Consider the following 13,356-nt stretch of genomic DNA (forward strand, 5'->3'; position numbering starts at 1 on the left):
CAATTTTTCAGCCGGGGTGCATGGGAAAACAACGAGAGTACTCCTGCTGTCATACAAAACTGCATCCCAGATGATAACTCCAAGTTTACGTACAGTGTGTGTAGCACACAGAGACTGGTTGGGTGCAGTTCCTCAGATGGCCTCCTCCTAACCAACACACAGTCATCAAAGGTGAGACAGAACCAGCTTTCATCAGAAAACCCTACAGACATCCACCCTGCCCTCCAACAAGCTCTTGCTTGACATCACTGAAGTCACAAATGGTGGTGGTTTGGGGTCACGGGAATGTGTGCTACAAGGCATCTGTCTTGGAGCTGTCCTTGAAGTAACCAATTTGTAACAGTTCCTTGTGTCACTGTGGCACCAACTGCTGCTCAAATTGCTTCTGCAGATTCAGTATGATGCAACAGAGCCATACATCGACCAAGATGGTCTTCCCTCTTGGTAGTGCCACGTGGCCATCTGGAGCCCAGTCTTCTAGTAACCATTCTTCTCATGACCTGCTGACAGCAGTCACGTACAGTAGCTACATTTGTGCAAAGTATTTCTGGAGTACCACTGAAAGTGCATCCATCTTCTCGTAGCCCTCTGTTACATGACCTCATTCAAACTCAGTGAGGTGTTGATAATGGTGTCTTTGCCACCTTAAAGGCATTCTTGATGAACATCAGTTCACCACATCCAGTCTCAAAGGTAAAAAATACTCACAACCATTTCAGTGTGTATTTAAAGCAAATCTGATTTGCATCCTCACCCTTAAGTGACTGGTGTGAAATCTGAATAGCCATCACCTTTCAGATGCAGAAACATGCCTACCAGTGTCATTTATGTCACACAACTCATTCTTGGTGTTGCAATTTTTTTTTCTGTCAGTGTATATAATCAAAATTTTGAATTTCTCCACTGCATTATGTGCATAAAGCTGATAGATTAATTACTGACTACAGCACTATAATGTAACTGGGTAGATAAAAAATCTACTCACTAAACATTGGCAGGAGAACACACATAGAAAGGTATTCAAGTATCCAAGTTTTCAAAGCCAGTGGCTCCATCTGGCAGAAGGGTTGAGGAGGAAGGAAGAGAGGTGAAGGAAAAGTACTGGTGAGGTTTAGGAAAAGGGGTAGAGTTTGGAAAAGTCATACAGAGCCCCACATCAGGGAAACTTACCAGAGAGGATGAGGAGGAAAAGCTTTCCTAAGCCTCATCAGTATTTTCCTTCATCCCTCTTCCTTCCCCTTCAACCTTTCTGCCAGAAGAAGGAACCACTGACTCCGGAAGCTTGGAAACTGTAATACCTTTTATATGTGTGTTCTCCTGCTGCCACTTGGTGATTAGATTTTTTATCTATACAATTACCTTATATTTTCTCAAATTTATTGTTTTCATTGATGTAACTACAGTAGTATGTTACAGGTGGTGATGAATGTGAGGAGGCATGTCATTACAATGCACGATGTGTGTTTGATGGTGATCTTGGTGAATACCGATGTCGTTGTAGTGCTGGCTTTGTGGGTGATGGCACAGACTGCCAGCCTGAACCACTTGGATGTAACATCCTCAACAACTGTGGCGTAGGAGCTGACTGCTCTTATGACCAGGCATCAGCAGGATACCGCTGCAAGTGCAGACAGGTCGGTGATGCAGACAAAAGTGATTTTATGTAATTTTAAAACTGGCTTTTAAATAGTTAAATAAATGGGCATCCATGTACTGGCCATCCATGTGCTGCACTTTGGCAAGGTATAGAGCAAATGTTGGCATTCTCAATGGCAAGTTGGAGGTAGTCAATAGGAGGATACTATGGGGGTAACCAGTAGTTAGCAGCCAATTAATCTTCTCGCTCAGATGTCTCTTGTGCCACCCTCTTCGTCTTTGTCTTCCCTTTTCCTGCTAACAAGTGGGTCCCTCTCATCCTGGAGGTCTGAGTGACCCAGCCTCACTTTATAACCATCTCCAAATACTCTTTCCTCCACAAGGGAGGAAGCAGTATTTCCAAAAGCTGTGATAGTTGTTCTTTTAAATGTGTCTGTTGGAAGTTCTAAGAATTTTGTCTTCAGGAAATTGAGTACTGGTCAGCTATTCTGTCTCATAATTTCATAGTTATCACAAATTAATTTTCCTTTTGATATTTTTCAAATTAAGGAGTTTCAGAGCTGCATTTCACCATGTGAGTCCTGTACTGATTTGGAATATGCTACATGTTGAATTGTGGAATGTTTTCAAATTTTCCATATTTCTTACTTGAAGATAGACAGAGAGTTGTTAATACATTTTTATCTAAAAAAAAGGACCTGTCCATATATAAGTTTTCAGCAGAATTTTAATCCTTCAATTATCTCTTCTCTTACAGCAAGAAGATTATTTTACATATCAGGTTCACTTGTGCTTTCATGCATGCCATGTATTATAAATAACAGTATAAATGTTTTTATGTAGTTTTACTGAAGAATCTTGTGAGAATATCTCCCATAAAACCAAAATAAATTGTGGTCTCCATCTACACTCCTGGAAATTGAAATAAGAACACCGTGAATTCATTGTCCCAGGAAGGGGAAACTTTATTGACACATTCCTGGGGTCAGATACATCACATGATCACACTGACAGAACCACAGGCACATAGACACAGGCAACAGAGCATGCCCAATGTCGGCACTAGTACAGTGTATATCCACCTTTCGCAGCAATGCAGGCTGCTATTCTCCCATGGAGACGATCGTAGAGATGCTGGATGTAGTCCTGTGGAACGGCTTGCCATGCCATTTCCACCTGGCGCCTCAGTTGGACCAGCGTTCGTGCTGGACGTGCAGACCGCGTGAGACGACGCTTCATCCAGTCCCAAACATGCTCAATGGGGGACAGATCCGGAGATCTTGCTGGCCAGGGTAGTTGACTTACACCTTCTAGAGCACGTTGAGTGGCACGGGATACATGCGGACGTGCATTGTCCTGTTGGAACAGCAAGTTCCCTTGCCGGTCTAGGAATGGTAGAACGATGGGTTCGATGACGGTTTGGATGTACCGTGCACTATTCAGTGTCCCCTCGACGATCACCAGTGGTGTACGGCCAGTGTAGGAGATCGCTCCCCACACCATGATGCCGGGTGTTGGCCCTGTGTGCCTCGGTCGTATGCAGTCCTGATTGTGGAGCTCACCTGCACGGCGCCAAACACGCATACGACCATCATTGGCACCAAGGCAGAAGCGACTCTCATCGCTGAAGACGACACATCTCCATTCGTCCCTCCATTCACGCCTGTCGCGACACCACTGGAGGCGGGCTGCACGATGTTGGGGCGTGAGCGGAAGACGGCCTAACGGTGTGCGGGACCGTAGCCCAGCTTCATGGAGACGATTGCGAATGGTCCTCGTCAATACCCCAGGAGCAACAGTGTCCCTAATTTGCTGGGAAGTGGCAGTGCGGTCCCCTACGGCACTGCGTAGGATCCTACGGTCTTGGCGTGCATCCGTGCGTCGCTGCGGTCCAGTCCCAGATCGACGGGCACGTGCACCTTCCGCCGACCACTGGCGACAACATCGATGTACTGTGGAGACCTCACGCCCCACGTATTGAGCAATTCGGCGGTACGTCCACCCGGCCTCCCGCATGCCCACTATACGCCCTCGCTCAAAGTCCGTCAACTGCACATACGGTTCACGTCCACGCTGTCGCGGCATGCCACCAGTGTTAAAGTCTGCGATGGAGCTCCGTATGCCACGGCAAACTGGCTGACACTGACGGCGGCGGTGCACAAATGCTGCGCAGCTAGCGCCATTCGACGGCCAACACCGCGGTTCCTGGTGTGTCCGCTGTGCCGTGCGTGTGATCATTGCTTGTACAGCCCTCTCGCAGTGTCCGGAGCAAGTATGGTGGGTCTGACACACCGGTGTCAATGTGTTCTTTTTTCCATTTCCAGGAGTGTACATCTACAGGCTTATCTCTCAAGCAACCGTACAGTGAATGGTTGAGAGTACCTTGGGCCACTGCCAGTTACTCCCTTTCCTGTTGCACTTGAAAATGGAGTAAGGAAAAAACAACTGTCTATGTCCGTATGAGCCCAGACTTCTTTTTGTCTCCTCAGTCCTTACTCAAGATGTACATTGGCGCCAATAGAATCATTTTGCGGGCTGTTGTGAATGCTGGTTCTCTAAGCTTTCTTGATAGAGTTTCAAAAAAAGAATGTCTTCTTCCCTTTACATTTTCCCATTTGAGTTCATGGAGCATTTCCACAATGTTGACTGAAACTACAAGTGACAATTCTAGCAGCAAACCTCTGAATTGTTTTGATGTCTTCCCTTAATCCAACTTGGTGGGGATTCTAATCACTTTAGTGGTTCTCAAGAATGGGTTACATAAGTGTTCTGTACATGATATCCTTTACAGATGAGTTCCACTTTTCTAGAATTCTTCCAACAAACCAAAGTAAATTACGTGGCTTCCCCAACAACTTGAGCTTAAGTGCACATTCAGTGCCATGTCACTTTGCAACATGTCTAGATATTTAATCAGCATGACTGTGTCAAGCAGCACTTAACTGATACTGCATTTGAGCATCACAGAAATGTTATGCCAACTCATCTGCTTTAATTTACATTTTTTGCCATTTAGAGCAAGCTGCATTCATCACACCAAAGATAAATTCTGTCTAATTGAGCTTGTATCCTCCTACAGTTTCCTGGTGTGATATTTCCCTATACACTACAGCATCATTGGCAAACAGATGCAGATTGCTGCTTGCCCTATACATTAGTTTGTTTATGTATATAGGGAACAAGAGCAGTGCTACCACACTTACCAGGGGCACTGAAGATGATAACCTTATCTCTGATGAACACTTGCCATTCAGGACAATGTACTGAGTTCTATTACTTAAATACTCTTTGGGCAACTCGCATTAACTGATATGGACATTGGTTAATGTTCATGTGGTAGTGTGTCAAAATGTAAAACATGTCACATTAAGGGCCCTCAGTGGCAAAAAAAGTTTGTGTCCAGTCCTCATGGATTACACAGGAACTGGAATTGAGGGCAGAAAAGCAGAAGTTGAGATACAGAATTCCGTATGCACATGCAGTGGAAACTCACTTAACAAGCACTTCCCATAGTACACAATTCGCATAACGAGCAAAAGAATTGTGAAAAATGACTCGCTTAATGAGCAATGTTTTGCATAACAAGTGATGGTGGTTTAGTGTGTCATCACTAGTCGTTCGCGCGCAAGAGGGGAACATACAATAATTCTTCTGCTTGGAAGAAGCTTTGGCCGGAGTGTGTTGTCAAATGTGACTCTGAGGCATATGAGTCACTACCTGTGGAGCCTGTAGCCAGCAAGACTGTGTCTTTGATCAAGAGCATGGGACTAGAAGTGGTAATGATGATATCGATGAGCTTGTGGAAGATCATAGCCAAGAAAGACAACCGAAGAGCTTGTGGAGCCGCAGTGTGTTTCACAACAGGAAGTAGTGGAGAGGAGTTCTTCAGAGGAGGAGGTGGTAACAGTAAAGCAGCAATCGCCTGGCACAATAAGAGAAATGCTGAAAGCATAGGAATTGGTTGCTTCATCAACCCAAAAAAGCAGGGATTTTTCACACTACAAATCTATTTGACGATAATGCTGTGTCGCATTTTCACCAAGTGTTAAGATGTCAGCAGAAACAAATGACTATAGAGAGCTTCCTAGTAAAAAAGAATTAGTTATGTATTTGAATAATGAAGTACCTAATACTGTATGTATAATTTTCTTTGGATAAATGGCATGAATAAGATAAACCTTTTAGTAATTTTTCTGCGTGGAATGCATTATTGTATTTTACATTAATTTATATGGGATAATTTGTTTCAGTTTCAAATGTTTTGCTCTACGAGTAAGATTGTTGAATGAAGTATGCATGCTATGCAAGGTTCCACTGTATTCCTTTACTAAGGAAAATACTAAAGAGCTTCTCCGGTTTACTTCCGGCACTCTGCAAAGATGAGTGGTATCAATATTAGTGTCAATGGCCTTGAGAAATGATTAAAATTAAACCAAGCTCCAGGGCATCAGATTCTAATCAGAAATTGCTGCTGAGTTAGCCCGAATTTAACCACAATGTACGGTGGATCCCTTGAATAAAAAACTGTGCCCAGTGATTGGAAGAAAGTACAGATCATATCCCTGTACAAGAAAGCTAACAGAAGAGATCCACAAAGCTATCATACAATCTCATTTATATCCACATACTGTAGAATCCTATACAACGGCCACTGAAAATGTGTCACCTAACAGCTTGTCTGGTTGGCTATATTGAAATTGCAACATTGCAATAGCCTCCACTGCCCACACCGGTAGCTGGTAGCTCCCATCTATTTTTTGTAAATGTACTTTACAATCACTGTATATATATGCTGTTGCTTAATAATGTGTATGTAAGTATAATAAAGAACATGTCTGTGACAATAGAGAAAATAACTACAGAGAGTGTTTCAAAACGTATAAAACCATGAAATCAATAAATACCAACTGACGTTAATGACAGTGTCTATGAGAAGTTGTTCCAAATTGTTACCATAATAGCTGCATGCAAAATATCATGTAACAATGCAAACTGAAGGCTAACAAAGAAGGCACTCTCAACAGCTGTAGAATGAAATTGGTGCATACCGTATTTACTCGAATCTAAGCCGCACTTGAATCTAAGCTGCACCTGAAAAATGAGACTCAAAATCAAGGAAAAAAAAATTTCCTGAATCTAAGCCGCTCCTGAAATTTGAGACTCGAAATTCAAGGGGAGAGAAAAGTTTTAAGCCGCACCTCCAAATCAAAACAAAGTTGGTCCATTGTAATATGAGACACAATTTAGGTCGAATGAATGACGATACAGCTACAGTAGTTTGGTTCGAGACGTAAGCTTATCAGTTGAGCTTCACCAGGTAGCCATTGCTATGTGTCAGGCGCTCCGTCCGTATTTATACGTGTACCCTTCCTTTTTCACGTGCTTCGTCTGGTTTGAATTGATTGCTTATTTCTCTTTGATCTGATAAGTGCCATTCTCTTTGTTATAGGTGTTTACGTCACTCTAAGCTGAAGATGCATTACTGTACTGTGTCATGCATTGTTTGTCGCATTCTGATAATGAGTGTTTACGGCTGACGCCGCTCGCGGCATGGCTTACTTTTGTGCGTGCTACCGCCACTATAGAGAGAGAGAGAGAGAGAGAGAGGAATCATCTCATTAGCGAAACAGTGGCAAGAGACTGCTATTTGTTGTTACTTACACTGCTGTTTTCTTTGATAATGATCAACAAGAACCAAATAATAGACTGCGTATGATAGAAGATGTTCTGGATGAGAGTTTAGCGAAAATTTTTCTCTGTTTGAAAATCTTTGCAGACGCCTCTTTAGTACATTACATTCTGCACAGAAATTAGAGCCATCTTAGATTTAAAAATCTAGTCAATTGCCGTGCTTCATTTCTGACTGTATCACTATTACGCATAAGAATAATACGAGTATAAACATGACATGATATGTATATTCTTCCGCATTTGCTGTTGTCTCACTCTAGTTTCGTAGTTTATTAGGCAGACAGAATTTAAATGAGATAGCAGCAAACATGAAAGAATACGTGGCAAAATGTTTATATTCATATTATTCTTATGGTGAAGAGAATACTGCATGTGATTCACAATTCGTAATAGTTCCTATTAGCAACCATCTCTTCTCACAGGTAGGAAAAAATTCAGAATTCTCACAGGTAGGAAAAAATTCAGAACGTAGAGTTGGCCATATTGACAAACATCCCTAACAGTCTTGCCAGTCGGATTTTCATAGTACATTGAAACGCAACATTCGAAGATGAACAATATGGAATTTGTATTTACTTCGATGGATAATGTATGAAAATGCAGTGGTCGAAACTCGGGGCGGAGGAAAAAAAGCTCGTTTTCCACCTTTTTTTTTTTTAATTTATTTACTGATGCAGAAGTTTTGGTGCCAGTATTTATCTTTGTGCCTGTAAAGCATGCCTGTGTAGCGCTACATATATTCAACGGCAGAAGTTAGTTGTGGCGGCACCTACCAACATTTTTCAAAACTTCCACTTACTTTGCACTCGATTCTAAGCCGCAGGTGGTTTTTTGGATTACAAAAACCGGAAAAAAAGTGCGGCTTGGATTCGAGTAAATATGGTACTCTGTTGCAGGGTGAAAGGATTAATTCTGGATACATTTTCACTAATGGCACAATTCCATCCAGTTCTCCATCATCACCGTCATTCAAATCAGCAGCAAAAGTGTCATCATCATCATCATCATCAACATCAAGAGAAACCATTAGTCTCTCATTCTCATTTATAATACTATCTATAATCTGTGCTTATATAGTAAGCTTACCAACACGGTCTACTTTCTTCCTTGATGAGGTGGCGTCTGCAGTAGCAAAACATGATGTAATGGCGTTTCCACTTCTGTTATGGTAATAGACTTGTTATTATGTCTAATGTAATTCTTAACATCACTCCAAACCAATTAAATTGGGTTGAAATGTCAGTGATAAGGCAGTAGCCTAATTACCATATGACCCTGTTCCCTTGCAAATTCATCTTCAACTCACATAAGCATCACAGGCTTATTTTGCTTCACAAGTGGCTGTAACACCAGTGTTGTCATACTCATGTCCACAGCAAAGTGTCTTGGCAGCAATCACAGCACCATAATTTCTTTGCGGTCACTAGTTGTAGGAGTTTTGTCTAATATCACGGAATGGTAAGGTGAATTATCCATTACAAATACTGCTGGAACGCAAAATCGGAGCAACAAATTTTTAAACCACTTTAGAAATTGTGGGTTGCCCATATCATAACAACTGTCACACTTTTTTCTTGATCGTATAAGTAAAAGTCCTTCATGCCCAAAAACATTTGAAGAGCCTGCATAGTCCACAATTAATCTGGCTTCTCTTCCTGTTGGCTGATGACTGCCACTATTCACAGTATTATCTGTCCAGCATTCATTAACTGCTTCTCCATTGTTGACCGAGGTTTCATCTAACCATATAATTGAATGGCTATCCTTTTCTATAATTTTATGTAAGAAGATACTACAAGCTGCAAGCACAGGAACTTTTTTGAGCAGTTGTTATTGTCTGTTTAACTTTTTAAAACCAAAGTCCATACTTTTAAACATAATTTTAAGTGATGTTTTCCCCACCTAGAAAAGTTCATATTCTTTTAAAGAAATCACCAACATTGCTATTCTGGGGTATTATATCATGCTATAATACCCATAACTGTGCCTACGAACTGCTCAGTTTAGAATGAATCGAGATCTGTAACTGGATAAGGTTGCCTTTTTTTCTTGCCAAGGGTAATTAAGAAAACACTGTTTTCCCCACAGGGGCTTTCTTCCACATGGTTTACTATAGTATCTCATAAATTATGACAGAGCATGCTTTTCCTCATTACAGTTCTTTCATTGAGTTCTAGAGTCTTTGAGCTACATTTTAAAACTTCATCAACAGGAATTGATGGATGCCCATGAACTGAAACAAATTCTTTTTCTTGCTCATAAGAACGCTCACATGTCCTCCATATCAATTGTAAGGCCTGACTGTTTAAAGACACTCCACAGTGTAATGGATTGTCACTTGGTGAATGATAACTTTTTAGTGACATTTTTTAATTACAAAACCTGTCTTTGAAGCGGCAACACAACTGTGTAGAAGCAGGCAGTGCACATTAACACATAACATTTATGTATCAGAAGCAACTTGACAGAGTCAAAACCAGCTTAGTTGCTTTTCTGTAACAGGTTCAAAAGCACCTCAAGTTACTCATTTGTTTATCAGTCATACTGTCAACTTTAAGGGGTTGTCAAGTGATCTTGAAGCAACACATTTCAGTGGTTCAGGTATAGAAAGATCCTGAACCCAGACATAATTAAGTGTCTCAAACAGAATGACCTCCATTCCAACAAGCTTGGATACAGAAGATACTGCTTGTATGAAACTCAAATTGCCCTTTTCTCACAATACCCTGAAAGCCATGGAGCAAAGCAGTCAGGAGGATGCAATATTTCTTGACTTAAAAAAGTGTTTGATCTAATCCACAGCAATGTTTTTACCAAAAGTTCAGACAAGTTCAAACAAAATTTGTGATTGGGCTGAGGTTTTCGTGTTAGAGGGGACACAGCATGTTATCTTGGATGGAGAATCACATGTTATCTTGGATGGAGAATCATCCTCAGAAGTAGAAGTAGCTTCAGGTGTGTTGCAGGGGTTATCTTCGGACCCTTCTTGTTCATGTTTACATTAGTGACCTGACAGATGATATTAATTGTAACCTCAGATGTTTTGCAGTTTTCTGTAATGAAGTACTGCCTGAAGAAGCTGCACAAATATTCAGTCATTCTTGAAAAGACTTTAAGTTGGAGCAAGGATTGCCAACCAGCTTTAAATGTTAAGAAGTGAAAAATTAGGCACCAGACAAGAAAACCTAGCATCCTATAACTACAACAACAATGAGTCACAATTGTAATCAGTCAAATAATGCAAATATGTGGGTGTAATAATTTGTAGACATATGAAATGGAATGATCACATAGGCTCATCTGTAAGTAAGGAAGGTGGCATACTTTGGTTTGTTGGCAGGATACTTCAAAAATTCAGTCAGTCCGCAAAGGAGACTGCTTAAAAATCACTTGTGCATCCCATATTTAAATATTGATTAAGTGTATGCAATTCATAAAAGTAGGGAAAATGAGGGATACTGAACATACACCAAGGAGAATGGTTTGAATGGTCATGTCGTCCATTCATGAAGAGAAGAATGAGGGCTCCCCAATTCTGAATTGGCAGAAGTTTATCGACTTTCACCTGCTCATGTTTTGTGTCTGTCCACTACCAACCTTGGCTATCTAATACAGAACCTCATATCTGTAGCTATTGCAAAGTGATTGTTGTGCTATGTTGTGTTGCGGTGCAAATTCGTACATCTATATCACGGATGAATGACAAATTGGTTCCTGGCACATCACAGGCAGTATCAGATACTCCTTGGAGAAGGGCAAGCAGTAGTATTTTATGGAGTGCAGCAAGAAAAATAATTAATAATAAATGTTGCAAGCAGGAGATCAAAAATAAAGAGTTGCTTCACACTCACTCTCAGCTGATGTGATAAACAGTGACATACGCAGGAGCAAGTTCCAGCATTGTGAGTAGAAATCAGAAATTTTGTAAAGATAATCCTGGGATATCACCGGAAACTCCCAGTAAAAAGTTCAGTTCGACAATGCTTTGAAGTTTTCTTCCCCTTTAGCTGAATTACTTTAAAGTGGTAATTTTGCTTGTGGTTTTTTTAACACATTATTGATTACAGGAATTCCTGGTACTGTTTCCCTTAAAATGAGGCTTTTTGAAACCACATATGCTGTTGCATAATTTAGGATCCCAGGTGTTATAAAATCCTGCAGTCATTAACCCTGATGGGCCCTCATGTGAGGAAAAAAAAAATAATAGTTGGTGCACAGTGTGACACCTGGGGCCAAAACCTTCACAACTCTGAAGATGGTTTCCAGACATCTGCGGACCTTTCCTTGCTTATTGTAACTATAAATTTTGCATAGAGTACAGCCCTACTTTCTGACTTCTTCTTCATCTTCCTTTTTTTCCCCCATGTAGGCCAGGATCTACTGGGAAAATCCAGTTGGATAACTTCAACAGGAGACAAATAATTGGAGACTTCTGCTTGATGTAGAAGATTGCTCCCAGTCTTTGGAAACTTTGATCAAAAAGTGAGGAAAGCATTTCCTGGACTTGGAGTCCACATATCTGTGGAATATTTTGTTGTTCTGGGATTCATACGTAAAAAAGTGCAGAATAGGAAGTCTTTAATGCTAGAGCATGAAAACCCTGATTGGCAGTCATGTTCCATTAGGAAACATTTTCTGGAAGCAGCCACAGAAATATGTATTTTTATCAAGATGGAACTTGGATGGACAGAAATATGACAGATGGGACACATTTTCAGAAAGAGGATGATGTCAGTGTCATGGGGTGGGGAACCTCTTCTGAAAGACTTATTGTTGGAAGATTTGGATCAAAGAAGAAATTTGTCCGGGAGTCCAACTAACATTTGGGCTAAATCCACAAAAGGTGGCTACAATGATCATACGAACAGTGAAAACTTGGAAAGGTGGTTTATGGATATGATTCTTCCAAATCTCACTCCAGAGTCAGTCATTCTGATGAACAATTCTCCATACCATAACAGACAGGTGGACAAAACACCAACACAGTATGATACCAAAGCAAGGATGTTGGAATGGCTACAAAAAAGGCATATTGCCTGCACTGAGAGCATGACAAAGCAGGCTCTGTTCTCTTTAATTCAAGAACACAGATCTGCTTTTAAAAAAGAAATATGTGATTGATGAAACGGCAAAAGAAATAAGTCACACGGTTGTCCAGTTGCTCCCCTATAATTGCAACTCGAGTGCAGTGGAACTGGCATGGGCAAAAGTCAAAAGGCTATTCAGGAAGAGCAACATTTCAGGAGACACGTTCAATGATAATCTGTTTAAAATTTCCAGCAAGTCCCTTCTGTTAGTAACTGTTGATGACTAGGAAGGGCACTGCAGGAAGGGCCAACAACTGGAAGATTACTGGAGGCAAGATAGTGTCATCAAACTCACAGTAGATTAAATTGTTATTAATACTGCTGAACTGGACAGTAGCGACTTCAAAAATTAATCATTCACAGATGAGAAATATAATGAGACTGATTCTGAGTGATTTATGTGCAGTCACAATTCAGTGTTACATTTGATAATAAATGTTCAAAATTTTAATAATTCTGTCTATTGCCTCAATGTAAGTTTTACTACTGGCTCCTTTTAATTTGCCTCAATGTAAGTTTTACTACTGGCTCCTTTTAATTTAAAGTTGTCTATGAGTACTGATACAGAATTAATATGGTTCAAATGGCTCTCAGCACTATGGGACTCAACTGCTGAGGTCATTAGTCCCCTAGAACTAGTTAAACCTAACTAACCTAAGGACATCACAAACATCCATGCCCGAGGCAGGATTCGAACCTGCAACCGTAGCGGTCTTGCGGTTCCAGACTGCAGCGCCTTTAACCGCACGGCCACTTCGGCCGGCCACAGAATTAATACAACAATCACCATTATTCAACAAGGAACCATCAATTCCTGTAAGCTTCTGTTGTGTCCCTGTTTCAGTTTTTATTTTCGCAGATGTGTAAAACGCAGCAGTTGCAAACGGGCATTTGGGAGGATGACGGTTCAAAGCCTCGTCCAGCCATCCTGTTTTAGGTTTTCCCTGATTTCCCTAAATCACTTAAGGCAAATGCTGGGATG

General features: G+C 41.0%; 1 protein-coding gene across 2 annotated transcripts in view; it reads left to right on the forward strand.

The window, feature by feature from the left end:
* The window catches only part of LOC126195819 (nidogen), a 342,884-nt gene that overhangs the window by 302,976 nt on the left and 26,552 nt on the right, over nt 1-13,356 (forward strand). For both annotated transcript variants that reach the window (XM_049934458.1, XM_049934459.1), the window contains one exon: nt 1,417-1,634. In XM_049934458.1, coding sequence (XP_049790415.1) covers nt 1,417-1,634 — 218 coding nt within the window. The remainder of the gene's footprint in view (nt 1-1,416; nt 1,635-13,356) is intronic.

This window comes from Schistocerca nitens, chromosome 7 (genome assembly GCF_023898315.1).
Source record: "Schistocerca nitens isolate TAMUIC-IGC-003100 chromosome 7, iqSchNite1.1, whole genome shotgun sequence".
NCBI lineage: Eukaryota > Metazoa > Arthropoda > Insecta > Orthoptera > Acrididae > Schistocerca > Schistocerca nitens.